The sequence below is a fragment of the Lutzomyia longipalpis genome, chromosome 2 (genome assembly GCF_024334085.1).
Source record: "Lutzomyia longipalpis isolate SR_M1_2022 chromosome 2, ASM2433408v1".
NCBI lineage: Eukaryota > Metazoa > Arthropoda > Insecta > Diptera > Psychodidae > Lutzomyia > Lutzomyia longipalpis.
This window is the reverse complement of record NC_074708.1, coordinates 13,638,095-13,665,304: the sequence shown is the minus strand read 5'-3', so window position 1 is coordinate 13,665,304 and position 27,210 is coordinate 13,638,095. Positions and strand designations below refer to the sequence as shown.

Sequence of the window (27,210 nt, the reverse complement as noted above, 5' to 3'; positions counted from 1 at the left end):
AAAAGAAAAAAGAAAAGAAAAACATAGAATTTGTGGGAATATTTCTGTTCTTGAACATTGCAAAAAGATTGATTGATGTATTTTGCTGATGTTTGCAGATTTTTATCTACAATTTGTCCTTAATGCCTTTGATGTCTTTGCAGGTGTCCCAAGACTAAACTTTGAAATGGACCTTTTAAAATTGTTTTTGTCTCTTCAAAATTGTAATACTTTTTTTGAACATTAGATAGGGAAAGGTGTGACAAACTAGCGGAAAATAAATATTGACATTGAAATTGAAAAAAAGATATTGAAAGAAATCAAGGAATCGAGATTCTATTTGCCGTACTAAAATTAAAAACTTTTCGCTAGAAGATGCATTTTCACTGAAAGAGACTTAATTTTATTTTTAAGATCAATCACCAGGCGCCCCCATCACGATATGTGGTCAATTTAATTTAAAGTTAATTTTAAAATAAAGCAAAAGTAAAAAGGTTTTAAGCATCATGTATGAAATTCTACAAATTTAGATCATTTTAACCACGTTGTCAGGTTTCTCTGTTATAAGCCATTTTAGGCTCATCCAATTACTAACCCCTTTAAGCCTAAAGCAGCCTAAAATGTGGAAATTAAATAAAATATTATTAGATCAAATAAAAATTATTAAACAATTACAGAACATTAGGCAGACTTCGCAGATCCTATATGACTGAGATATTTTACATTACTCCAATTAACTCCGCTCTCCACTATTTTCTAAACAAGCTTAATAAACAAAATCTTCAAGATCTAGGCAAGATATTTTTTTTCGAAATGTTCAACTTTAAATCGACTTTTTATTTTTTAAATTGTAAGAGTTCTTTAGAAAAAAAATCTTCTATTCTTCTTTCCCGCCAATTTACATAAATAGAGGGTAAATAAGAAGTAAAAAATAATAATCCACTATCAGAAGAAAATGTGTGTATACATGTATGTGGCTCCTATACATAATGTGAGGAGGCCTCGTCGGTCGGTTCAATGGGTTTGGTATCACGCCAGTTCCTCAATTCTCATCAGTTGTGCCAGAGTCGTTCCCTCGTGTGGACAGACAAAGAAGGAGCTCCCGCAGAATCCCTCCACGCACACAGTGTATAGAATAAGTCGCCTCTTAAATAAGGGGACAAAGCAGCGTATTGCAAGACAAAGGACTTCAACAGGACGAACATCCCTTCAGTGCACCAATAGTGTGTTGCGTAGAAATTTTCGACTCGATAAAGATTTTTTTTTGGCGCCGCGTGTGAAGTTGTGGTGGTTCAATTGAAAGTAATAATAAATTTTAAAAGAGCCACAAAAAACAAAGAGGATCATCAGAGAGCTAAAGAGTAGTGGACTTTTAGTGGGAAGATGTGCAAAAATTTCAATAGACAAAATTATCAGCAATTGTGAACAATTTCCTCCACTCAAGTCTTTTGTGGATGAGAGACAGTTCACTTGAGGAGAGAGAGTGAGCGAAAGAATTAACGTATTAATAGCAAGTGAATTGGTTGATTTGTGTCGTGAGTGTGAATGAAATTGAAATCGTAAGTAAAGATGTATTATATATACAGAGAATTCGATTGATTTCCCTTTCGTCCCCCAATTATTTAATTAAGAGCCTACAAATTAAATTTATTTACATTTTATTTATTACCCAAACGGTTGTTAGCCTCATCACGAGTCGCAAAAGAGAAGCAAAAATTTGACATTTTCGTCGTGCCATGTGCTCTTTTGCTAAATAAAATATGCTCGCGAATTTGGCGGAAAGAAAAATAAAAATTGCCGCGGAATAGAATTAATTATATATTGTACGCTTGAGAAGATTAGAAGAAAAAATATCTCGTGGGACGATAAAATTATTTTTTTGTGGGAAGATATTCTCTTCTAAAACGTGCCCAAAAAAGAATATTCGAAATGATTTTAACTTATGATTTCCTCAAAGCGAAAATGAGAGAGAAATGAAGAAATATTGAGCTGATTGTTTAAATTGAGATTACACAGTGTGATAAGAAAGGCGATCTTTTGCTAAAACTGTGTCTTCGTTATGTTATGTCTTATCAGTCCGTCGAAGTTCAACATTTCTATACAGATAGCAATTTTACACTACATAGCCCCGGAAAATTCATCGCAAAGTATAATGCTAAATATATGTCAACACTCAGAGAAAATTTAGAATTTTTTCCACAAATTTTTGATTTAATTTAAAAAAATTATATTAAAATAAATTTTGGAACTTTGACCTTTAAATATTCGCATTCAATAAGAATTCCAGTGTGAATTTTTAAATTTACAACATCAACTTTTGAGGTGGATTTTTGTGAATAATTTAAGAAATATTTTAAAACTGCTTTTAGGGGAAAAAATTAAAAGATCGTCGACTTTTGAAATTACCAAACTCACAAATTACTTAATCTTGCAGTTGTTGTTGATGGATTAATTTAAATGTTCTTACAAAACGCAGACAAAACAAACAATACGACGTGCAAATATCTCCCCCATTAATGTAATGCTAATTTTGTTATTGTACATTTTAACGGGAAAAATTCTTTGCAATATAATGTTGTCAATATTAATTCAGTATTCTCACTTTATCCGCATCTTGAATAAATCATAACACGTTTAGTGATCAATGCTGCCAAGACATTGAATTGAAGAGATATTGCAAAAAAGGCGCCATTTAACCTTGAGCGAATTTTTTTTAACAGTGTGGTTAAAATTAATGATTTTTTGAAGATCAATGGCATTTAAATGTTTGGCAAAAAAAATATTATTAGCATAAAATGTGGGTAAGATCGGGAAAAAAATTGGTCATATAGTTCTTGTTTTGTTAGACTTTAATCAAACTTAAATATTACCTGGGATTATAATTAATTTTTGGTTTTTTTAAAGGATACGGGAAATATATTTTTATGATTCTATTCACCCCATTTATGAGAAATTCTTTGAGCAAATAATAGAATTTTTCTAACAAAGCTTCAAAACTACCCTCAGTAATCTGATGTCAACCTTTAATTTTTATTTCCTTGAGAATATAATCGTATTTTTTTACGAATTAAAAAAAGTATTAAAAGAAAATTTCTGAAATTTCTCATAAAACTATGTTTAATTTTCCAACATTATGTTGGATATTAATTATTCTTATTTAATGGGTCTTGTGCACAATATATGAAGCTAATCTCTAAAATTAAAACACATCTATAGTCATTAAGTTAATTGAAAAATAATATTGCAAATAAAATAATAAAGCAAATATCAGTCAAAGGTCGCTAAGCACAATGCACGTTATCTCAAGAAAGAAATCATAAAATTACAAACAATTTAAATTAAACTCGAGAAAAGTAGGTTCGATGTTCTTTAAAGAAAATGCGGTGAAAATGTTTGATTTTTTATCAGTTTTAAAATCTTTTTCAAAACTTTTTTTTTCTAATTTTTCTGTAAAAAGCATAAAAAGCTCGGACGGTAAGACGTCATTGTTAGACTATAACCCGGATAAAACCAGAAAAATCAATGCTTTATTAAAATTCTTGAAGATCCGAGAGGAAATTCTAAAAGTTAAAAAAAAAAGATTTTAAGAGTATTTGACAATTTTGAAGCTATGGAAAAAATAATTCAAGAATTTCAATTAAATTTTTAATTCTTCAAACGTTGGGACTTAAAGAAAAAGCATATTTAAATTATTCATTTGCTTATTAAAAATCTCTTATAAATCAATTAGAAACCAATCATATAACACAATGTAGTGTAAAATACTTAATAAGACTCAAATTAGATTAAATTAACATTCTAGCTTCAGACTTGCAAGGCTCATTAATAAATGGGTATACTAAAAATATACGTACATATGTATGTATATAATTTTATGAGCTATTCTTGTATTTATTTAAATTGAACAATTTAAGAGTCTCGACCAGAAAGAAGACATTATTTTCTATTATATTTACGCGCATAGTATGGATGGAGAGCTCTCACACAGTGTTGGTCATATTCTTCTGTCCTTGATTTAATGAGTCAATTGAAATGAATACCTTCATCAATTTAGCCACACATGAGTGTGAAAGAAGAAGAGAGTTCAACAGAATGCAATGCACAAAGAGATGCACTTTATGGGCACATTTTTGTCCACTTGGCTTTTGCCAATGATGATGATGAAAAAAAGAAAGAAATCGGAGATGGGGTCAGTACGATGCAAATATTCTTAATCAATCATTGTAAATTCAATTTAATTGCGCCAATTGGACAGAAGATCCCATTTAGAAAATGGTTTTTGATTGATGGACTTTGGATGCCATTCGGTGATGCTCTTTTTGTTTGCCTATGTAGGGGTTTGGACGAACAACCTCCTCAGAACAAGATCAATCGTCTTCTGTTGGATCTTCTTCAATTCTAATATAATTTAATTCAGTTTCCCGCGCGCATAAACGTCTGGTGAGGAACGGCGCGGCTGTGAAATTGTCAATTAATTGACCTTTTGCGTGGACGCGGTTGTTAGAGGAGGCGCACGAATTATATGCAAAGCATATCTCGCTCCGTGTACAACTGATAATAAGGAGGATCCGTCCAATAAACACGCGCGTAATCATGCCTGATCAAAGGAGACACGACAAGCTCTATTTCCTAATTGTGCGCGGGAGATTGGTGAAGCTACACATATTGAGGTCATGTCCTCAATTGAACCATCTTCGGGAATTCTCCTAATTTTCGCAACATGCAATGCGTATTGTCTCGCAATCGCTCGTGCTGGCAGAAGAAGAAAAAGCAGCACATACAGAGTTTTCTCTGAGTCATACAAATTTGCCGATAGGACTTTAGTAGAGAGAGATATTTTATTGCTCAACAAGATAAAGAGACTTATCAGTAAATACATAATATAGAGAAGTATTGTATATTTGTAAGTGGTTTACAGAGCTAAAAATATTGCGAAGTATGAAAGTGAGAATGGTCATGAAAAGAGTATCCAATTTATCACAATTTTGAGACATTTCGCAAAATCTCAATTGATCAATTGAATTTGTCACAAAATTTCATTTGAAGCTTTTAATCGTTTATTGTTGTTAATTTAATTAAATTTTTGAAGCTCGGATAAGAAGGAATCATTTAAATTGTAGGTTGAATGAGTTGAAAGATGTAATTGTAAAAGATTAATAAAAAAAAAGAAGGATTGAGTGACAGCAAAGTTGTCTGAGGGAAAGTTGTTGGGCAAGAAAGAATCCATATGCCCATACAAAAAAATTAAAAAATCGAAAAAATAATGAATTTTATGGAAAGTTTGGAGTGCTAAAATTTTCAAGAAAGTGAATGATAATTATTAAAAATTTTAACCCGAAGGACTTAGAAAATCATAATTTTCCGAGAACTTTTTAATATTTTTAAACCGAATTTTTAACATCTTTTAATTCTTTTCGGTAGTTGAGTAAAAAGAAGTTTATATGTTTTTTTTTGTAGCTAGAAGTCCAATTTAAATAATGTCCATTAAATATTTCTAAATATCCTTTTAAAAATTATACTTTGAATCGTTTAATTTCTCACAAGAAAAGACGCTAATACGCTAGAGTTTATCAAGCTTAGCGCACAAAGAGTTATCATAATTTAATCTTATTTTGTTTTTATTAATTTTTTTTTCAAATAATGAAAAATTGGTGGAACTTTAATAAATAAATATATAGGGAAATCCCAATATCTATACAAAAGTCTCACGACCAGAGTCCACGAGAAGAATTTCTAGAGCAATGTGCAGACTAAATAAAACAGAAATATGAGAAAGATTAAATGCAAAAATTCTCACAATATTCTCCCCCAATATAAGTTCACATCTCTGTCAGCAAAAAGATCCTTTGTGCTGTTCTTATTTGCAAAATGGCTGAATGTTTGTGTGGTACAATTTAAATAAAATTCCAGTGCATTTGTACTGCAATGCGATGCCAGGAAGTAATGAAGGGAAAATAGCCGAGATATGTGGTGCGATGCATTTCCTCACAATCTGTTGTTGCCTTGTCAATACGCAAGGAAAATGCCCCGTTGGGGTTTTCTCTCATTGATTGGATGCAAAGACAAATGATAAGAAAGTGCCCAGACTGACCTTTCAGCATAGATACGGAATAGAACAGAAAATCTCATCTTTCTTCTCGATTGCCACATAGCTAAACGAGTTGAAGAAATTACATAACAATGCGGGAAATATTTATTTAGGAGATTTATTGTATTTTTTCATCTATTGCAGATCATGCAGATGACGGACTTCTTCAGCAAGCAATGCTGCTTGGGTACAATAGGGTTGATTTTAGCGGGTTTTGGCACACTTTTTGCCATCTTCTGGGTGGATATCTTAGAAACACAAATTATTAATGTAAGTTTTACTTCCTTTTCTACATTCAAAAGTAAATAAAATTTTAAAAATTTCATTAGCTTGATTAAATTAAAAATAATCTAAAATCTCTTTTGAACAGGAATTAAAATTGGCACCAGATACTCGAACGTATGATATGTGGAAGTCCCCACCATTAGATTTGAGTATAGAAATTTATCTCTTCAACTGGACAAATCACGAGGATTTTCTCAACGCATCCTCAAAGCCAATTGTGAAGGAACTCGGTCCGTATGTCTTTACGGAAAAGCCCGATAAAGTGGACATCTCGTGGCACCCTGAGAATGCAACTGTTAGCTTTGGGAAGCTCAGTGTTTTCCACTTCGATGCTGAGAAGAGTAAAGGATCTCTCGATGATGTCATTACATCCGTCAATATTGTAGCTTTGGTAAAAATTTAATCCAGAATTTTTTTTAAATTAATTTCCTTTTTTAAGTTGATTAACGAATTTTCTCTTTGCAGTCTGCAGCAGAAAAGGTTCGTTGGGAGAACTATGTGGAGCAGAAGAAAGTATCATTGGGATTGAGTTTGTACAATCAGGAGATTCATGTGACAAAGACAGCCCGAGAGTTCCTTTTCGATGGCTACGAAGATGATCTTATTGAGGTTGCTAAACAAATGTCGGCATTCTCATCGGATATTGAGGTACCCTTTGATCGTGCTGGATATTTTTACATGCGCAACAACTCAGCCAGTCTCATGGGACACTACAACATGTACACGGGAGCTGATGATATCTCAAAGATTGGCAAAATTGGCAATTGGAACTACGGTCAAAGGACGGAATTCTTCGAAGGACACTGCGGCATGATTAATGGTTCAGCGGGAGAATTCTATCCGCCCTACCTCAAGAAGGATCAAGTATCCTTCTTCTCACCCGACATGTGCCGCACATTGCCATTTGATTTCGAGAGGGAATCCGAAGTGGAGGGAATTTTGGGGTATAAATTCACCGGTGGTGCTAAAACCATTGACAATGGTACCCTCTTCCCGGAGAATTCTTGCTTCTGTGCTGGTGAATGTATGCCATCGGGTGTCCTCAATATCTCATCCTGCCGCTATGGAAGTCCAGTATTTGTCTCCTTTCCGCATTTCTACGCTGCTGATCCTTTCTACCTCGATCAGGTTGAGGGAATCAATCCGTCCAGGGAGAAGCATGAATTCTTCCTTACAATTGAGCCTGTGAGTATCAGTTTCCTTTCAATCTTATACATTTTTTTTTAAAACTTCATTAAGAGGAAAAAAAAATAAATTTTAATTAATTTTCAGAAAATGGGCATTCCATTGGAAGTCGCTGCGAGATTCCAACTAAATCTTCTCATTCGTCCAAGCACAAATGTTGCCCTGTACCAAGAAGTTCCCACCGTTTTCTTCCCCGTCCTCTGGTTCCAACAGAAGGTTCTAATTAATCCCGAAATGGCAGCTGATCTCCGCCAAGTATTGGCTCTACCCACAATTGGGTACATTTGTGCCGGTGTTGCAATCATCTTTGGTGTCCTCCTAATCCTCTGGTTCCCACTCCTTAAACTAATCTGTGGCACAGCTAGAAGTCAACGGGAGAGAGATGTTGAGAGGGAGAAGAGAACTCCAGCGGGTCCAGATGGCTCAGATAGTCCACTAATCTTTACAAATGGCGTTAAAGCGGAGATTAAGACAAAGCCTCATGACAAGGGAAGCTGTGACAAGGAGCCCTACAATTGAATCTGAACACCTCTTTCACCATTTCCATCACACCTCTAGAATTGATGCCAAAGTGTCCAATTTAGCTTTAAAAGAAATGATCACCTCATCTTTCAATTTTTGAAAAATTCTGTATAAACCACAGATTTTATTAACCTTCTGTGCGCCGTGTGTAAAACTTTTGGTTTTGTTGAACTCTATAAGTCTTTTATATATTTTAGAGCAAAAAAATTTTTTTCTTAAAGGAATTGTTACTTTTTCAAATATTTCTTGAGCAATGAAGTACGAAAAATCAATTTATTGCAAACATTTGCATTGTTTTAGCTCAAAATTCTCATTTTTACCACTCTGGCGCTTAATAAGAAAATATAGCTGAGGGATCAGCCATATACCCCTTATGGCGTACGGAGGGTTAAAAGCTGTAGTATTTGGACATATAACCGATGAAAGTGGGATTAACTAGATAGATTTCATAATATAATAACAATTGACAAAGTGATCAAAAGGTGCCCTCCTTTTTTTTATTAAAACACAAATCATTTATAAAAAAAAAGAACTAATTAATAATGATTATAGAGAGATTACAAAAATGTGCCAAAAGACTCAAATGTTACATTTTTTTAAATCATAGAATTTATGAACTTAGAACATAAGAATACATTCCAATATCATAAGTTTGATATAAAATATTATAATAAATTTGTTATGACATGTAGAAGATATTTTTAAAATAAATATTTTAGAAGGAAAAAAACTTATCTGAACGTTGAATTTTTCGAAACGATTGTGCCTACTCAACGGCGTTCCAAATTACGAGAGCGCTTTCAAAGTGTACATATTGAGCTTTTCAGCGTCTTTAGTATGAGCTTTGATAGCTTTTCAAATGAGCTTTCAAATAGCTCAACAGGTGTGGCTCTTGTAACGGATTTGTGGGCAATAAAATTTAAATTTTCCATTAAATTGACGATAAAGTCTTCTTCCTTATCACAAGAATTAAGAAAGAATTAATGGAGGAATGCAGAAAGTATTTGGGACTTTTTGTGGTTGATACATCTTCAGGGAATTTTCTAATCGAAAGAAAATCCTCATGAGATTAATTGAGCATTGTCATGATTTTCGGGGGATTTTTTTCTTCGAATATAGCACAAAGGTATTTTTATTATCTCTTTTAAAATTCGGTTTTATCTTATAAAGTTAAAATTCCTTTCAAGTGATTTTTAGGCCTGTGATTTCTTTCTGAAATTCTAAGCATGATGAGGAACTATGAGTTTTTATTATTTTTTCACAATAAGAAAGATCTAAAATTTATAAGAATTACTAAAAATCAAACTTTTTTGTACGATTTCTATAAAATTCTTGATAAGATTACATTTTATTTTAAATTGTTGGTAATGAATCAATTTTTTTTTTCAAGTAGAAAATAGAAAAAATTGATAAGATATCTCCATTCTCAGTCTTTTGGTATGGACCTATTGTGTTAAAATTGAGTAAGAATACAAGTGAGTCATATTATCTATATTACGAAGTGGTCAGATTATCTTAACTGAGCTTTGTTCTCAAATTAATACACTCAGAAAAAAATCTTCAACTTCCATTCAATTAGCTTTTTTTTTGAGCAAAACTCTTCAAACAGAAGAATTTAATTTTCTTTTTTGCTAAATATATCCACATATTATGTATGTAGATATATCTCTTTTATCTTTCTCAATTATTCATCATCTTATATTCTCATAGCTGGGGAGAAATAAGAAAATTATCATATGCCTAAACTCCACTATTAGACGTCTCTTTCTCAAATTGCCATTTCATGTCTCGCAGCCAGAATGATTGTGCTTCTTTTATTCTTATTCTTGTATTTTGTGTAAAATAAAGAAATAATAAAATAACCATCCGAAAAGAAGCGAATGAAAAATGATCATGACGCGGTTCGGTTCCGCGGACGAAGTTGACTCTGAGTGCGCGATTGGGGGAAGCAAGAGGAATGCGAGAAAACTGGTCCCAAAACCCGAAGAAGAAGAAGTCTCATGGGATGGGATTTTGTTGCGAAACTGATGACACAGCACTTATAAGCTTGTTGGCTCGCTTCGTGATCTTTTGCCCCCAACCGCGGAGTATCTTGTTGCACTCAAGGACGCGCAGATGCTTTTGCATCACACTCCGTAATTCGACCGTCACGGTGGATAAATTCAGGTGGTGCTTTTCTCATCTCTTACCTGCCTTTGTGGACTATCTGATTAGATGCGATTGTAGGTGCATAGCATATTGTGGTGGTTGCAGTGCTTGTGCTCACAGTTGGTGTCTCCAAGTGATTTGCATCTGGAAATGAAGAAGAATTTTTAAACTGGTAAGAAAGTTCTTTGAGTTCTTTATCCATTTTGATAGTTTCTTTGAAAATCGATTCTTAAAGATTTTAGGAATATCAATTAATTTTACAAGATAATTAGTTCTTTGTTATTCTTTTTACTTTAAAACTAATGAAATGTGGCTCAATTCGGCAGACCTCTTAGTGCATATTCTAAAAATCTTTTTTAAGAGCATTCAACGGACTCTAAAATGGTATCAAATTTACGAATATTGATTGTTTTAAATACCATTTTTTCCGCTCTATGCGGACCTTTGAAGATTCGAATTTAGCCACGTTAAACGCCACCATAAACGTTTAAAAAACGTTAAAAAAAACTTAATTTACCTCTTTTCTTGGTTTCTCAAGTAAAAGATTTAAAAATTCTTCAAAAACGGAATATTATTTTACAGTTTAAACAAAGATATAACAAAACACTTTTGAAAGGCAGTTTCAGAAAAAGAAAAACTTAACCATAATTTTTCTAGGCTAAACCCTTAAACTTGAGTGAGTTTGGACGTTTACTTTAAGCACTTTAAGAATTCAAGATGTTAATGTTTTTCTTTAAAGGTTAAAGGAATTATTTCCAGTCTAAAAATTAGAAGAAAAGAATTAAGAAGGGATCTTTGAAGGTATCCTAGCTAGCAATAATATCTTTTTAATCAATAAAATGTTTTTTATCTAAATTTTAATTAATCTTAACCATTTGTTAAAATTAATAAAGGGGCTGCAATCACAGCTTATAATTTCCCTTTATTTTTTAAATAATAAAATAATCAATTTTTAATAATTAATAGCCATACATCAAATAAATTGAAAAATGCGTTAGTAAATCACCATTAAAGTTCTCAATTCGTCACACCAGTGTATATCATGTTGGATTTATCAGATGTCGCGACAATAAATCTTTTTGCAAATCGATGCTACTCAGAGAGAAATCATTCCGTCATACACACTTTTTCTTCCGCTATACACACCCGGAGAAGTGTGAAAACACACCTGAGAAGCCTGAGAAGTGTGAAAGAGAGTCAGTGACGTCACCGAAAATTTCAGCTCTGAAATTTTTGCGGAACAATCGATAGATGTCGCTACTGATATATTTGTAAGACACAATAAAATTGATCTTTGTTGATTATTGGCAAATATTTCGCGTATTCTTTTAAACGGCAATATAAGCTCAAATAGAATCAGAGCCAGAACCATTTAATAAAGCATAAATTATCTAGAAAAAAATATTTGGTAAATATTTCAACAAAGATGAAACTTGAGTTTCATGGTCATCTCAATAAGTATGTCGCAACCCTTCAAAAATTAGTTTCTGTCAAAGGAATTCGCGACGACATGTCGTAAGACAATTCAAAAATTTTCTTTTTTTTCGAGATTGAATAATTCTTTAAACAATTTAATCACTTTTAAATTTTTTTAAAGTTTTCTTTTTTATTTATTAAAACTCATAAAATAATTTAAAAATAGGAAAATATTTTCTAAAAATGTAAAAAATAATCAGTGGAAGATAACACATTTTTAGGTTTTTGGGATCTTTTCTTTTAGAAAACAATCGGGATGGCGTCCTCTCATCACATACTTTCGGCCGCCATATTGAATACCAAACCCTTATTGACTTTTTTTATATTTCCGAATCTACAAAAAAAATTTGAAATATTTGTAAGTCTTTAACCTAACTTTAAAAAAAATTAATGTCAATCGGACTACCTCTAAAAACCAAAATAGTTTTTTACAAGTTTATTTTAAAAAAATAAAAAAATAATATAAGTTTTTTAAGTTTTTTTTTCGTAAATAAAAATAAAATAAAATTTAGAAAAAAAACAGTATAAAAACTTATTCTTTTTAAATTAAAATAATCATAAAGCGGATTTAATATTATTATTTTTTATAAAAGAAATATGATTCGAGCATCAACCACACTGTATTTTTTGTTTTTTTTTTATTAATTTTTTTAAAAATATGTTTATTCTTTATTTTAATTTAATATATTTAAATTTTTAAATAAAAAAAAAGTTGTAAAAAATTATTAAATAAATTGGTTTTTTATTAAGAAAAAAAATGAAAATGTACTGGTAAGCTGACCAAGCTTACGAGAGCTGTGTTTCTTTCAGTGTACCAATTTTGTGAGAGCAAACTAGAACGCGAATTAGTTTAAATACGCGCAAAGTCGGGAAAAGTTGATAAGTCATACCCTATAAAATCTTTAGAAGACCATATCTCGAGAACGGATCCATAGATATTCATAATTTTTTTTTTGTTCGAAAGGTCTTGAAGTCAGCTATAACATATCGAAAAATGAAAATAATTTATGTCGCCATTTTCGAAAAATTCGAGTTCGAAATTTTCGAAAACTTTGTTTTTGATTTTAGCGCCTCTCGCGGTCATTTCTCGAACTTGCAATGTTCTAGACATTTGTTGGGTTTCACGAAACCTTTCATTTGCGCTTAAGTTGATCGAAATCGGACTTGTAGAAGCCGAGATATCACATGTCAAAGTTGGAACTCAATATTTTCAAAATGACGACAAATTTTTTTAATTTTTTTTTTTTATAAATAAATGTTATAGTAGGCTATAATATATCAAAAAATGAAGCAAATCGATAATGGCGTTTTCGAGATATTCATCGAAAATTTTGTTTTTGACTTTTTTGTTTTTTTGAGATAAAGCGAAAACAAAATTTTGAGGTTATTCAAAATGGCGGGGGGTGGATTTGACCTCATAATCGGATTTCTTCAGGTCGATATTTAAACTTTGCCGTTTACCGCAAGTCTCTATCTATCACCGTTCTCTTGCAATTTAAGTTTAGAATCCGGAGGGCCGGCCGGGCGGAAAAAACTTATTTTTGGCGCATACGTTTTTTGGAATGTGGGGACATTTCGTCCCCACATTCCGTGCTAATTAATTCGTGCTCATCCCAAGTTTGAGCCCGATCTGACGACTTTCGATTTTGCTCGGTACACAAAAGCTGTGTCTGAAAGAAACACAGCTAAAAAAGTCAATAAGGGTTTGGTATTCAATATGGCGGCCGAAAGTATGTGATGAGAAGACGCCATCTCGATTGTTTTCTAAAAGAAAAGATCCCAAAAACCTAAAAATGTGTTATCTTCCACTGATTATTTTTTACATTTTTAGAAAATATTTTCCTATTTTTAAATTATTTTATGAGTTTTAATAAATAAAAAAAAACTTTAAAAAAATTTAAAAGTGATTAAATTGTTTAAAGAATTATTCAATCTCGAAAAAAAGGAAAATTTTTGAATTGTCGTAACATGTCGTCGCGAATTCCTTTGACAGAAACTATTTTTTGAAGGGTTGCGACATACTTTTTGAGATGACCATGAAACTCAAGTTTCATCTTTGTTGAAATATTTGCTGAAATTTTCGGTGACGTCACTGACCCTCATTCACACTTCTCCAGGTGTGTTTTCACACTTCTCCGGGTGTGTAATAGCTCTGTCAGACTTCTTTTCTCTCTGAGTAGAAACAGCCACATGGGCACAAAAGATAAGGTCCACGATCCACCGCGCGCGTTATCACAAAACATTTCGAATGTGACGCAAAGAACTTGAGAATGTTCGCAGAGAGTTTTATTTTTTAATTAAATTACGCGAACGTGCAGAGAGATCTTCTTTACTCAATCTTCTTACCAATTAACACCTTTCTCTGTGTTACCTTCCACACCCGCAAAGGTGCGGGATTTGATGGGGATACGAGGCGTGAGGTGTGAGAATGTAGGGAGGAGAAGGCACAAAATGACGAAAGATGCCAATTTGTTCGTCACAAAAGACTTTTCATTCACGCATTTGTGATTCATTCCACAAAGTTCGAGTACCATCTCATTTATTTTGTTTGTCTTTGCTATTATTGAGCTGTAACGTATTATGGGAGGGAGGGGGAGTCTCTCTTTCTCTGTGCAATTGTGCACACATAACTTTCTCGCGCAAGAAATCATTGAATTTTTTTCTCGCCTTAAGCTTCCCTCCAAAATGTTGAGAATGCAAAAAGAAAGAAAATAAAAAAAAAAGAAGGAAAAGATTATTGTATGAGAGACATTAGATACAAATCAACCAAAAGTGAATAAATTGATTACTTAGCGCGAATTTTCAATAAATCGCACCTATAGTGGTTGTGATTCAGCGAGGTGTTTGTAAATGGTTGCTTTCTTTGGCCCAATAGAGTCATGGTCTCTCTGTACAATGTGTGGAAAGTGCCAAAGGGGCCTTGTCATCCGTGAAATTACCTTTTCATTTTACCCTTTTGCTCTTTGAGAAAAATACAAAAATTAAATGGACAAAATACTTAATTTCTTTCTAAAAACTAAACCATTGAGCTCTGTTTTGAAGCCCACTAAATGGAGGAAAAAATACGTGCAGCATTTTCTTAGATTCACAGCAGTGGAATTACGCAAAAAAATAAAATAAAATTGTATAATGCAACACACGCTCACCAGTCAATCCACAATCTTCGCAAGAAGTGACTGCCCGCGGTCCACCGAGACTCAAGAGAATTCTTTATATACCATCAAGTTTAAATTTCGCATCGAGAAAACTTTTAAGTCTGTGTTTTTGTGAGAATTCACACAGCAAAATCATCCATGTCTCGCACAGAGAACTCTTGTACTGTGGTGGATGGCAAAAAGGTTACTAAACCGCAGAAAGAAGCATAGAAAAAGCATTATTAGAAAGAAAAAAAATCCCAATATGCGCAATAAAATAAATAAATACCAAAAAAAAAGCAAAGAAATCCCCAAATCTCCATGCAAAGGGGAATTCTTATGGAGATATTTCGATTGAATTATGTAAAGATTTTTTCTCACATCGTCACATGTTTGACTTATAGCCCCTGTGAGTGAAAGGAGATTTAATTAAAAGGTAAATGTACAAAAAAAAAGCAACGAAATTGATTGTCAGAAAGTGCATAAAAATTGTCTGTTTTCCAACTAATGTATTTGATTTATAATATGTACAACAAATCCCCTCAAAAGCTCCCCAACCCATATGGCATTTTTGGGTAAGGCGCAGGTATTTTATTTCATTTTATACGACACAAGTTGTTATTACCTTTGATCCAATAAAAAGAAATAAAGTTTAGTAAGTAAATCATAAATTAATCTACACCATGATGAAGGAATAAAAAAAACTTTCGAACAATGTCATATTTTAACCTCGTATCATTGCCTCGTACTTGTTCTTTCGCAAAAATCTTGACCATGTTGACTTTTGTCGTACACCACGTACTCGTATGGAGAAAATTAGCATTGCATCTACAATACACACTGAAATTTTTCTTTTGTCTCATAAATGACACCTTTTTGTGTGAGATAAATAAATAAAATGAGGTAATTTTGTTTGTCAAGTACGTGCTTCTTTCGACTGAAATGTTAAACTGTTAGTATAATCGATAGAGTGCTTGAATTGCAACCGAGATGACGCAGGTTCGAATGATGGGATTTCCAGTTTTTTTTTCACTTACATGATTTTTGTTATATTCAAATTACTTTAATAAATATCTTAAAAACATTACAAAGAAGATAAATTTTCTTGGAGAAATTCTTCATTTAATTCTATTTTCTATCACTCTTTCCAGCGACGTTTTGCTTAATACAAAAACAGTAAATTTCCCTTCCAAAAATTTCGTAATAAAATTTTAAGATATTTCTTTTCCAAATTTACGGACATGTAACAATAAATTCTTGATTTATTGTAAAGTTTTTCTTCTTGATTTTCTTCCTCAATATGGAAAATTCCCAATAATAAAATATACCTCCCAAATCCATTAAAATTGCAGTTAAAAGAAATTTTATAATGAAGCCTGAAAGAGATTGGTGTCGGATGAAATATACAAATTTTATATTTTATTATTCAAAATTTAAATGGAATTCTTGTGCAAAATTCCACTTTTTTTATGCCACTTTGCCGTTTTTTTCTTTTTCTTCGTATGTGACCCAATGGTGGGAGAGAAGTCTTCCATCCATGAGAAATTCTTCTTTTTAGCATTTTCTAATCACGGCGAGAGCTATTTCTTTGGAGTTGCTCATCACTCTGTCCCGAGAACATCCACTTACAATAAATCACATTGCAATATGAGGTCAGTAGAAGAGATATTTTAGCAGAGAAAGAGAGAAAAAAAAAAGAAGTGGAAGTACTTTTGAGGAGTTGATGAATATTTTACTTTTTTTTTGCATTTTCTTCTGTGCAATTGTATTCCACAGAGAGACGGACAAATTAATCAACTGCATTTCTTGCATTTCGCGGTGAAACTCTCCCTGCGCGAAAAATTCCCATAAATCCGTCATAAAAGTATAATGTGTGAGTGGTGGACTCTTAGGAGTGATCAACGTGGTTAGGAGGTAGACAGTGGGGCTCCGCAGTAAATCTCTTTTAAAATATTTCACATTGAATCATTGTTGGGCTGTGTGGAAGTCGAGATGATGTCCAGTCCAAAAAACATTTTAAAAAAAATCAGTGCTGAGTCTTCTCCGAAACAGCTACTTTTAACTGTTTTAGAAAATGCTAAACTAACCTATCGAACTTTTTAGTGTGATTTTTCGTTCAGGGAGTTTTATCAAAAGTTTCCGGAAGTCTAATTTATAAAGAATTTTGAATGATTTTTTGCTTTTTTTTAAATATGTTTTTTTTTAAGTTAATCTTAGGAATATACTAAAAGCTTTTACAGTATCCTCTCCAGGACATCCGTAAGAAGAAAAATCAGTTTTTGTCCGGAAATTGAATATCCGGAAAACAAATTATCCCAAAATTACTCAACTTAACTTAAACTTTGATTGGATTTTGGTACAAGGACTAATATTGTAGCCTTTTAATCATTTTGTAAAGGCCTGCTCCTATAATAGTAGCTAGAGAACGCCAAGCTTTCAGAAATCACCACCTATTATTGCTATTTACGGAAAATGATGGCGCTGTTCGTCAATTTTCGAGCAATTTTGAGCTGATCTTAAATTAATTTTTCCAAGTCAAAAAGTTTAAAATAGCAAAAAAGTTTCAATTTTTGTCTAAAAACGATAATTCAGATAATGCAAAAAATGTTGTCCTGCGGATCCTCACTGTATTATATATAGCCAACTTTGCAATTAACATTGTGTGGAGTTGTCGAAGAAATCATTTGTAATTCATGCTCGCGGTGTGGTTGATTTTTTTTTGAATAAAATTTTACCTGAGTGCCTGACCACAGGGACATATGGCACATTTTCATCAGGTACATCGCGTATCAGGTGAAATACATAAATGAGTGGTTGAGCGCAGGTATTGAAGTGAAAAAAAAAATCCGTGGCTTATCGTTACGAGTGTTGGGGCAACAAATCGGGCTTTTGCACTCAATTCTCGCGCGCGCAAAATGTTTCTCTGTGTGAATCCGGACAGTTGGTTCGTTCGATTTTGTGTCTGACTCTTGGGTTTAGTCTCGAGAATCAGTTGGCTCGAATCGCGACTCCATCTCCTCGATGAGGTGTGCCCGCACCGTTATAAAATTGCAAAGAATCATCATTACACGTCGTTTTTAACTTTATAAATACAAAATTATTTCTTTGGTGATTTCCTCAATTGGAAAGTGGTGTATATAGATACAATTTTTTGTGTGAAGAATATTTTTTTTTCAACAAATAAGTGCAAAACACTTTTCTGCAGAAGAGAATAATTTCCACAGAGTGCAGTGTTGGCACAAAAATCCCCCATACATCGCAAGGTACCTAACAACAACCACGGGGCATTCTCTTGCGAGTGATCTTGGTGGATGGATGATTTTTTTTCCATCTTCAAGAAAGTGCAGTGTGTGTACAAATTAATATTGCAATAAATTGTGAATTTCCACGTGGAATTTGTGTGTGCAACTCACCTGAACGAGATTCCCTTTTAGTTGGTGCAGGCAGCGAGTTCCAAGAAAGCCCCAGCTCACAGTACCCGTGTATCGGATGGAGCTGTAGGGAATTTTTCCATATTTTTCTTTGAATCTTCTTCCAGTTAAATACAGGTGTGTGTGTGTTGCTTCCATACCGAGAAGAATTATATTGAAGATGATTGTGAGAGAGAGTGAGAAGAAGATACGTGATGAAACCCACATTCTTTGGCGCCGATAAGCCATCAAGCAGAGAGATCAAGTGAATTGAACAAGAGAGTTTTGCAAAATATCATCCTGAAGCCAAGCAATATATTGTTTCTCTCCATTATATTCGTTCATTCTCTGCAATTAAAATAAGAAAATTTATAAATTCAAAAATTAAGTGATAGTGTTTCATTAAAGAAAACAAGAAGACAACTTTTTTAGTGATTTTTTCTTTGATTCTTGAGCATTATTAGGCAGTTTTTAAATAAGAATTTTCCCCCTTCCACAGGTGAAACCTTCCACCTGACGCAGTTCATTAACTAATCGCGCTTCTTATAGAAGGTATTTTTGATTAAAAAAAAAGCAAATTACTTTTGCTTTCGTTGGAGGAATTTTACGTTCGTTAAATGAACTTCAATACAAAAATAAAAATTGAGAAATGTGATTAACCTACCGAAAACTTAAAAAAAAAATTATTTTAATAATTTAATCCCTATTATGAGATCTCATAGATTTTTTTTTGGGTGATGAAGATGATTGAAACCCATGTTGGGTTGAAGAAAAACTCCCCATGGTGATTGAAAAATGATTGTAAAACGCTATATATGAAAAGAGAGAAAAAAATGCATTATTAATCGAGCGAATTTCTGCATAAATTTTTCATTTAAAATGTGAATTAATATATTGAAATCATGTGAAAATATGATGCGAGAAGATAAAATGTTGCATATTAGTATTGTTCAAGTTCAAAATTATTTATTACTTTTCAAATAAAAATTAATTTGTAATTATAACCATGCTATAGAACTGATCTTGCATTTTTAATGTGATTGGAAAAGTACATGTTACAGGTACTCTCATAATTTCATTGAGAGTTTTTTTTTGCTACTTAATTAAAATTTACATTCACGCTTATTTTGTTTATATATTTTCTAATTAAAATTTAAAACCTTTGTTGGTATAGATACATTTTACTGTGTGAGATTTATTTGTGAATCTTCATTTCATTTAATTTTATTAATTAAATAAATTGCCTCCAAACGGAAAATTTATTTTAAGTTTCCAGAAGGTTCATAAATAGTTCCTCTGTGAGAGATTAGTTATTTTTTAGGGTAAAATAAATCAAAGCGCAAAAAAACAAACTCAATGTAATTAGTTTTCTCGTGGGCTTAATTTGTGTATTAGCGCAGTCATGTTATCGACAATAATCTTCCACCTATGCGATAAGATAGAATCTTGCATGTTTGCCCACAATATGGTATTGTTGTATTGACGAAAATGCTAAATTAGTGAACTGCCTAAAAACCACCTTCAACACACACATTGAACTAATGAACTCATTTTGCAAAATACCCCATAATTTAGGATTAAAAGTCCTTAACCGACATTTAATCAAGGAAATTAATTTAATACAGTATGCTGGGGTTGTTTTGCAGAAATAGTTGTCCTCATATATTTTTTTTAATTTTTTTTTGTAGTGAAAAAAGCTTTATCGTTTATTTAAAGATATTTCTTCTAATTAATTCTAGTTTATAATATCTATAATTTTATTTTCATAATTTAATAAATTCTATTTAACAAGAACCAATCTTTAATCTGTAAATTAAAAGAATTATCTAAAAACGTCTAATAAAACGATTAGCTTAAAAGCTTTCAACAATTCAACTTTTTTTTAATTTAATTCATTTCATTCATAAAATTAGGAATCTTATTTTTCAAAACACAATTTATTTTGTTTAAAATTATTTAAAAGAATTATCCAAAAATATAGAATCAAATGTATGTGCTAGAAGTTTTCAATCTCTTCAATAAAGTCAATAAATAATCTATAATTTATTTATAATGTTTCTTTATAAAAAATAATCAATCCACATTTAAAGTGTCAGATTTGAACCACTCTCCCCTACAATAAAATTATGAATTTTGCTCTAATTTATCTTAAGAAATTTTTGGGATTATTTCTCAATGTTTTCTTTCCACGATACTTGAAAGATTTCACTGAAATTTTGAAACACAATTTATCTCTGTAGGCGAAGATCGGTGGTCCGGGTGTTGCAACGAGATGGAGTCTTCGCGGCCCAAAGTCACCCAGTCTTCGATGTCTTCAGCGAGTGCCAAGAGTGGTGGAGCAACAGTGTACATCCCCTCCCCATCGTTGCTTCTCCAGCGCACGCAACGCGTCTACTCAAGTGCACTGACCGCAACGACGGCAGCGACATCGCTACCTGGGGAACATCACCAGTTGCCGAAGACGAGCCACGTTGTGAAGATTCAAATCCCACGGATTGAGCATCAATCGGCCCCGAGAGTCGATGGTGTTCAGACGTCCACACACACCAAAAGCTCCACGAGAGTATCAATTGTGCCAATTGTCGTAGATCGTGTGCCCAATAAGTTATCAAAGGATTCCCAGGCACCCTTTCAACATCACACGGATCAACCCAAAATAACGGATATGGTGCAGAAGCACGAAAATCCTGCCACGGAATTGGATGTCGTGACAAATTCCTCATACCTCTACTACATCCCCAATAGTATGAGGAGTAGCGGGCAGTGTTCACCGGATACATTGGATAGTGGTACGTGCAGCGATATGGAGGCCACACCACCTCCCTTGCCTAAGAAAATGTCCAAGATGCCCGTACCTGGTGGCAGTGGATCTGTGTCACCGGTGCACCAGCAACAGGCATCAAGTACCCCATCGGGTAGCCCACAGCCACCCGTGAATGGGCGTCACGTGCGCAACGGGAGTGTCACGGACAGTGAAGAAAGTGAATCGAGTTTAAGTTGTGATTCCCTCAATTGTGGCGATGTGCTAGTGGAGAAGAGTGATGGGGGTAAAATGCTCCTGCCCGATTCGCTCCTCAAGGATATTCGGAAGCGTTCGGCGGAGCAGGAAAGTGATGTTAAAGTGGATTTCACGATAGCTTCAATGCAACATCGTGATGAAATTGCGGGGGATAAGGATCTCGATCCTATCTATGATCGCTTTTACAAATTCTACATTAATGAATATGTGCAGGATCCTGTCACGGAGGGTGAACCCAAAATTGTTGATACATCCGATGAGAGCTTTGCTGGCTTCCGTGACATTCACAGCGGTACTTCGACCATACGTAGTGCCAAAGGTACCATACGTGGCGTGAAGAATCGCGTGAGAAATGGCATTGTCACCTTCCAACAGATGCAGTCCAATCTACTAAAGGTAAGTTCATGACCCCTTTGAAGCTTTTTTGCTGTTGCTTCTTCTATTCTATGTAATATAATTGAGCAACCTCCTCCTTGGCCAACACAGAAGCAAAGTCCGTTGGTCTTCCTTTGCGTATATCAACCCACCTTAAGAATCTAACTGTTTCAAATGACTCCGCGCGGGCACGACATTTCCGGATCTCAATAGGAGATCTTGCGCGCGAGAGTTGCCCGCCAAGTCTTTAAGAAAAGTTGCTCAAACCGTTAACCAATAGCTCGTCTTATGGCAAAGTACGGCAAATTTGGCGCGTGGATTCCCATTTAATTGCAACCCATGCCACAATTCATCTCACTTCAAGCACACAGTGAGATTTGAGAGAGAATTCTCTGAAACCCATTGAAATCATTGGTGGGCACAAAAAAATATCTAGATCTTCTCATTTTCTTACCATCTGATCACAAGAAAATCTTCTTACAATACATTTGGGTTTTGGGATCAAATTTGCAATTATAATTTTCACTATGCCATCGATTTAACTTACCTCTGATCTCCCCATTCTTTTATAACACGATGACTCGCAATTTTGTCACTCCAATCATCAATGGAACTTCAATGAAAAATCCTTGAGGAATATTTGAGGCATTCTCACGATTTTTCCATGCAATTGTCTCCTCAACTTTTCAGCCAAATATTCTGGAACCTTCTCCATTTGTATGAAAAGATCGTTCAAGTCCAACATTTTTGGGATGGGAGGGGGTAATCATTGAGGTGAGACGCCTCTGGAAATAAACAAACAATAAATAAAGGGATTTTCTAGAGAATTTTCACTATACGGGTGACCAAAGAAGTGCATAAAAAAGCATGACTAAATTGAAAATAAACAAAACTCCTCCAAGTCTCTCTCTCTCAGTATATTTTCCATCTAATTCAAAATGCAAGAAAAAGAAAATAAGGAAGTGTTACCGACTTTGCAGCAGCAGCGAAAGTAAAATTATAGTGCTTGATATACTTCCGAAATAACACACAAAATTTACTTATATATTGAAAAATTTATTATACACAACTTGCAAAGAGTTGGAGAAAGAGAGTCTTTTACATGGAGGTTCATTTTTTGTTTGATATAAAATGAACACATTATTCACTTATTTCTTATTAACATTTTCTATTTTTTCTTTCTTTCAAATAAATAGTTAAAATAATATATAAAAGAGCATAATGGTTGAAAGCAATGAAATGAAAAACCGTTCTAGCCGAATAAATCTGCATGCTTGGGACGGTTAGTTGGGTGAAAATTCACAAATCGTGCAAATAAATGCCCCAAAGCTCCCTATATATACTTTTTAGCTGTGATTCTTTCTTAAAAGAAGCACAGCTTCTGTGTACACTCAAAAATGCAAAGTCGTCAGATCGGGCTCAAACTTGGGATGAGCACGAATTAGGGTCCCCACATTCCAAAAAACGTATGCGCCAAAAATTGGTCCGGCCGGCCGTCCGTCCGGCCGGAGTATAACGATAGATTGCGAGAGAACGGTGATAGATAGAGACTTGCGGTCAACGGCAAAGTTCATATATCGGGTGGAAGAAATCCGATTATGAGGTCAAATCCACCCCCCCACCCCCACGTCCGCCATTTTGAATAACCCCAAATTTTGTTTTGCCTATATCTCAGCCCCTATTGTAGCTAGAGGACTGAAATTTTGATATGTTGTAGGGGCCATCTAGACCTTTCCAACGATACCTCATTTTCGAAAATCGGCCAAGCCGTTTAGCCAATATGGCCGCCACAATTTTTCATCGAAAATCGGCCATAACTCGAGAACGGCTTGACCGATTTTGATCAACTCAGGCTCAAATGAAAGATATTAACGAGCCCTACAACTGCTCGGAACATCGCAAGTTCAAAAAATGTCCGCAAGTGGCGCTAAAATCGAAAACAAAATTTTCGATGTGTTTTCGATGAATATCTCGAGCACCGCTTTATAGAATTGCTTCATATTTTGATATGTTATAGTTGACTATAGTATCTATCACCATGCCAAAAATGAAGAAAATCTATGTAGCCGTTCCGGAGATATCGCGTTTTAAAGTTTACATGTCATATCTTGAGTTGTATAAGTCGAACGCCCCCCAACAAACAAAATAGGTTCTATAGTATTCTCACTGAATACTTCAAGTAAAATTTATAAAACCATGAATATCCTAGAGAACGCTTGTAGATTGCTCATATAAGTCTCTCAGACCATTATGAGCCAATCTGGCGCACTAATAAGGGCCTACAAGAGTTCTCTAGGTTTATCCTATAACAGTCTTATAACTATCTACAATAAATATTATAAGAAAATGAAATACTTATTAGTGCCGTCTTGTAATACACTATGAGAAACTTATAGCACTGCTTATAGGAACGTTATAAAACTTACGAAAAAATTCGTAAAAATTTAAAAAAAAGATTTTTAATTATTATTTTTTTTCCAATTTTCTATTTTCTATATTATTTTGATTTTTTTTATACATATTTCGTATTTATATATTAAATTATTTTGTTATTATATTATATGATTAATTCATAGGTATGTATAATTGATGAACATATGTCTTGGATAACTTCCTCTGCATTCCGGGAACATATCTGAAAGAGTTGAGAATACACACATATCTTGCCAGGCAAATGTGTGAATTTCGTATTTAACAAAACTCCTTAGAATTTATTTCTACCGAAGTATACGGGATATTTGGTACACTTTTATACTCGTAGAACATTATGGGAACTCTTTAGAACCTTCTGAGAATTGAATTCTTATAACGATCTAGTTAGCTCCTCAAAAATGCTCTCTATTAAAATTTCGCATCTCCCTTGAGAAAGTATTGTACGTACGCGACAAATTTACTTTTTCATGTGAAAAATTACCTTTCTCAGCTACCATACTTTTGCATGGTAGAGGCGATATGTCAATGCTAATTAAATACGAGAAAAAATATTTTCTTTTTTTTTTCTTTGAAAAATCAACTAGATGATGTATTGTTGCGCATATTAGATCGATTAGATCTCAAAAAATAATTTATATTTAGCAATGAAAATATAACTTTAATAATAATTTTTCATTAAGGGAGAAAGAGGTTTCATAAAAATCCTATAAGCAGTTCTATAAAATTCTTATTGCATGCTATAAGCATTCTTTTAAGTATATTTATCTTATAATACCCCATTATGAAACATATTTTCTTGTAGATTATTGGTTCTATATGGATAGGCTGTAGGCTTTTATAAGAAGACATTATTGGAATTATTTTCCTGAGAACAAAAGACTCATATCGAAGTCCTATAGAGAACTACAATCATGGCTTATAAGAGCAAAATTCTAGTAGAACATATAGCCTATTTAATCCCTTTATAAGACAAAAAGTTCTGTGTTACACCATTATAACACCTTTTTAGAACTTTTAGTCTTTTAAGCCAAATGAAATGTTTGTTGGGCCCGCGAAGCGGGGCGTTTTATATACACATATGAAATAAAATAAAATATATATAAATGCATAGATATATACATTATATATATACATATAAAAATGCAAAGATAAATATATATAAACTGCAAAGATAAAAATTAAAAATAGCATGGATGGAACAGTATAAAGCGAAAGAACGGTAAGTAAAACTTACGGGCTGTGATTCTTTCTTTGTCAGTGAAATGTGAAACTGACGGAAAATTGAGGATGGGCAAATTTTGAGGAAGGCTTTCTCGCGTACCGAATCACAGCCAACGCCCACGATTAAGGCTTCTCACAAATTATTTTTTTACTTCTCCACAAAAGGCTCCTCTCTACCGGCTAAAACCTTCATTCAATTGAGGTTTAACCACTCATGTGATTGTTTTTTAATGTATTAACAAATTGATGGTTTGGACATATTGACATTTTATGATTTATTTCACTTCACTGATCGTTTTTGCGGGGAAATAAAAGGCAAAAAAAAAGAAATATCAAACACCAAAAACCTACATTTATTTTTTTTTCCTTTCAATCTTACATAAATATTAAGGAAAAATATCTACAAAATTATATATTGTCTTACGACGATGGAATTTAAAATATCAAAATACGGATTACAATATATCATTTTGCGGTCTCGAAAAAAAAGCTTTGCCAATGATTAATTGCTCTGTGTTATGTTTAGTTTTATGTAGAAGGGGATATATATTAGAAATAATTAATATTGTGAGAATAATTAGAGAGTGAAAATTAACCCTTTGCCTTCGAAATTAAGTATATTTTAACAAGACGTTAAAAGCTTCAGAAATTTACGTAAAAGATTGATTTGTGAAAGGGTTTTTTATATGCAATTACAGTGTGATTTCGTAGCATATCGTCGCGCTAAAAATGTCTCTTTGCCGGTCAGAAAAGTAAAATATATTTAGTGGGAATTAATCTATTAAAAAAAGTAGATTTTTAAGTAAACAAAACATAACAAAATCTACAAATTTTCTTTAGAATACGGTGCAAAGTTTGTTTGATAGTAATACATTCAAATCATTTTTTTGATAGATATTTTAGTAAATTTTATGACCTCCAGAAAATTTAAAGAATCTTCAAATATAAATAAATAATTCCGGACACACCTGGATTAATTACAACGGAAAATCTCTTATTAAACTGTTAGTGTTAAATGATATGATTTTAGTAATTTTATTATGAATTTTTTTTTTCAAAACATTTCTTCAATAAAATTAATCACACCGATTCATAAAATATTTAATAATTTTGTTAAATGTCTATTTTACCGTATTCTACCTCATCTCATTCTCTTCTCGTGCATAATTCTTTGTCTTAGAATTTCAAAGATCATTAGCAGAAGTTTTTTTTTCGTTGAAAAGTAATTAATATCTTCTAAATAATCACCAGTTTATGAATGTTTTATTAATTTAAAAAAAAAAACTGTTATTGCCTTTTAATAGTTTCTTAAAAAATATACAATATTTATTAATTCGTAAGGTCCGTTTGATGTGGATATTTTTTAATTTCCGTCATTTCCATTTCCCGCGTGTGAGTATATATAATTTTCTGTTAATCTTTACGGTTACTTTTATCACATGAATTTATTCACAAAATGATCTCATCTGATGAATTCTTTTTTTGGTTTTTAAAGAGGGTTAGTCATTCTAGTATGAATCAGTCCCCAAGGAGGTGACCAAATTTTGTTTTTAAATTATCGTAGGGCATTACTAAGGACTCAAGAAAATCGTGGTAATTTCCCGGAAAAGCGCTGGGAAATATACGAATTTTCACATTTTATGTCAAATCGGGTGCAAACTTCTTTGATTTTTTTCTTAATTTCTAGTTATTCTAGAAAATTCTTTTCTGTATCATATGAAAGCTATTTAAAGGCCTAACAATATATATTTAAACCATTTTCCCACGATGGAAAACTCGCGAGATTTTCCGGCATTGAACTATTCTTTCGCTTCCCATTTCTCCAATATTGAACGTGACCAATTTTAAAATATCTCATTTTGTAGCATTTTTAATTATCTTTCATTTGGTATAGCACTTGCAGGGGAAATCCGCTGGGAAAACTCGCTACAGAAT

At 33.0% G+C, this 27,210-nt stretch overlaps 2 protein-coding genes across 7 annotated transcripts in view; both read left to right on the top strand.

Annotated features, from left to right (window-relative positions):
- LOC129790795 (glutaredoxin domain-containing cysteine-rich protein CG31559-like) overlaps nucleotides 1-27,210 on the top strand; it is a 383,040-nt gene that overhangs the window by 329,894 nt on the left and 25,936 nt on the right. For 2 of the 6 annotated variants that reach the window (XR_008750624.1, XM_055828525.1), the window contains exons 1-2: nucleotides 17,795-18,365; nucleotides 20,468-21,642. The exons of 2 other annotated variants lie outside the window; for them this stretch is intronic. Coding sequence is in view for 3 of the 4 variants with exons in the window: in XM_055828525.1 (XP_055684500.1) it covers nucleotides 20,500-21,642 (1,143 nt within the window). In the remaining variant the exon portion in view is untranslated. Of the gene's footprint in view, nucleotides 1-10,244; nucleotides 10,380-17,794; nucleotides 18,366-18,735; nucleotides 18,780-20,467; nucleotides 21,643-27,210 lie in introns of those variants that run through there. 2 more of the 6 variants (XM_055828524.1, XM_055828526.1) reach the window with 2 other exon arrangements.
- LOC129790796 (protein peste-like) lies at nucleotides 973-8,789 on the top strand. Its single transcript, XM_055828528.1, has 5 exons — nucleotides 973-1,538; nucleotides 6,212-6,337; nucleotides 6,438-6,743; nucleotides 6,818-7,537; nucleotides 7,625-8,789. The coding sequence occupies exons 2-5, from the start codon at nucleotides 6,215-6,217 to the stop codon at nucleotides 8,054-8,056; spliced, it is 1,581 nt and encodes a 526-aa protein (XP_055684503.1). The 5' UTR covers nucleotides 973-1,538; nucleotides 6,212-6,214; the 3' UTR covers nucleotides 8,057-8,789.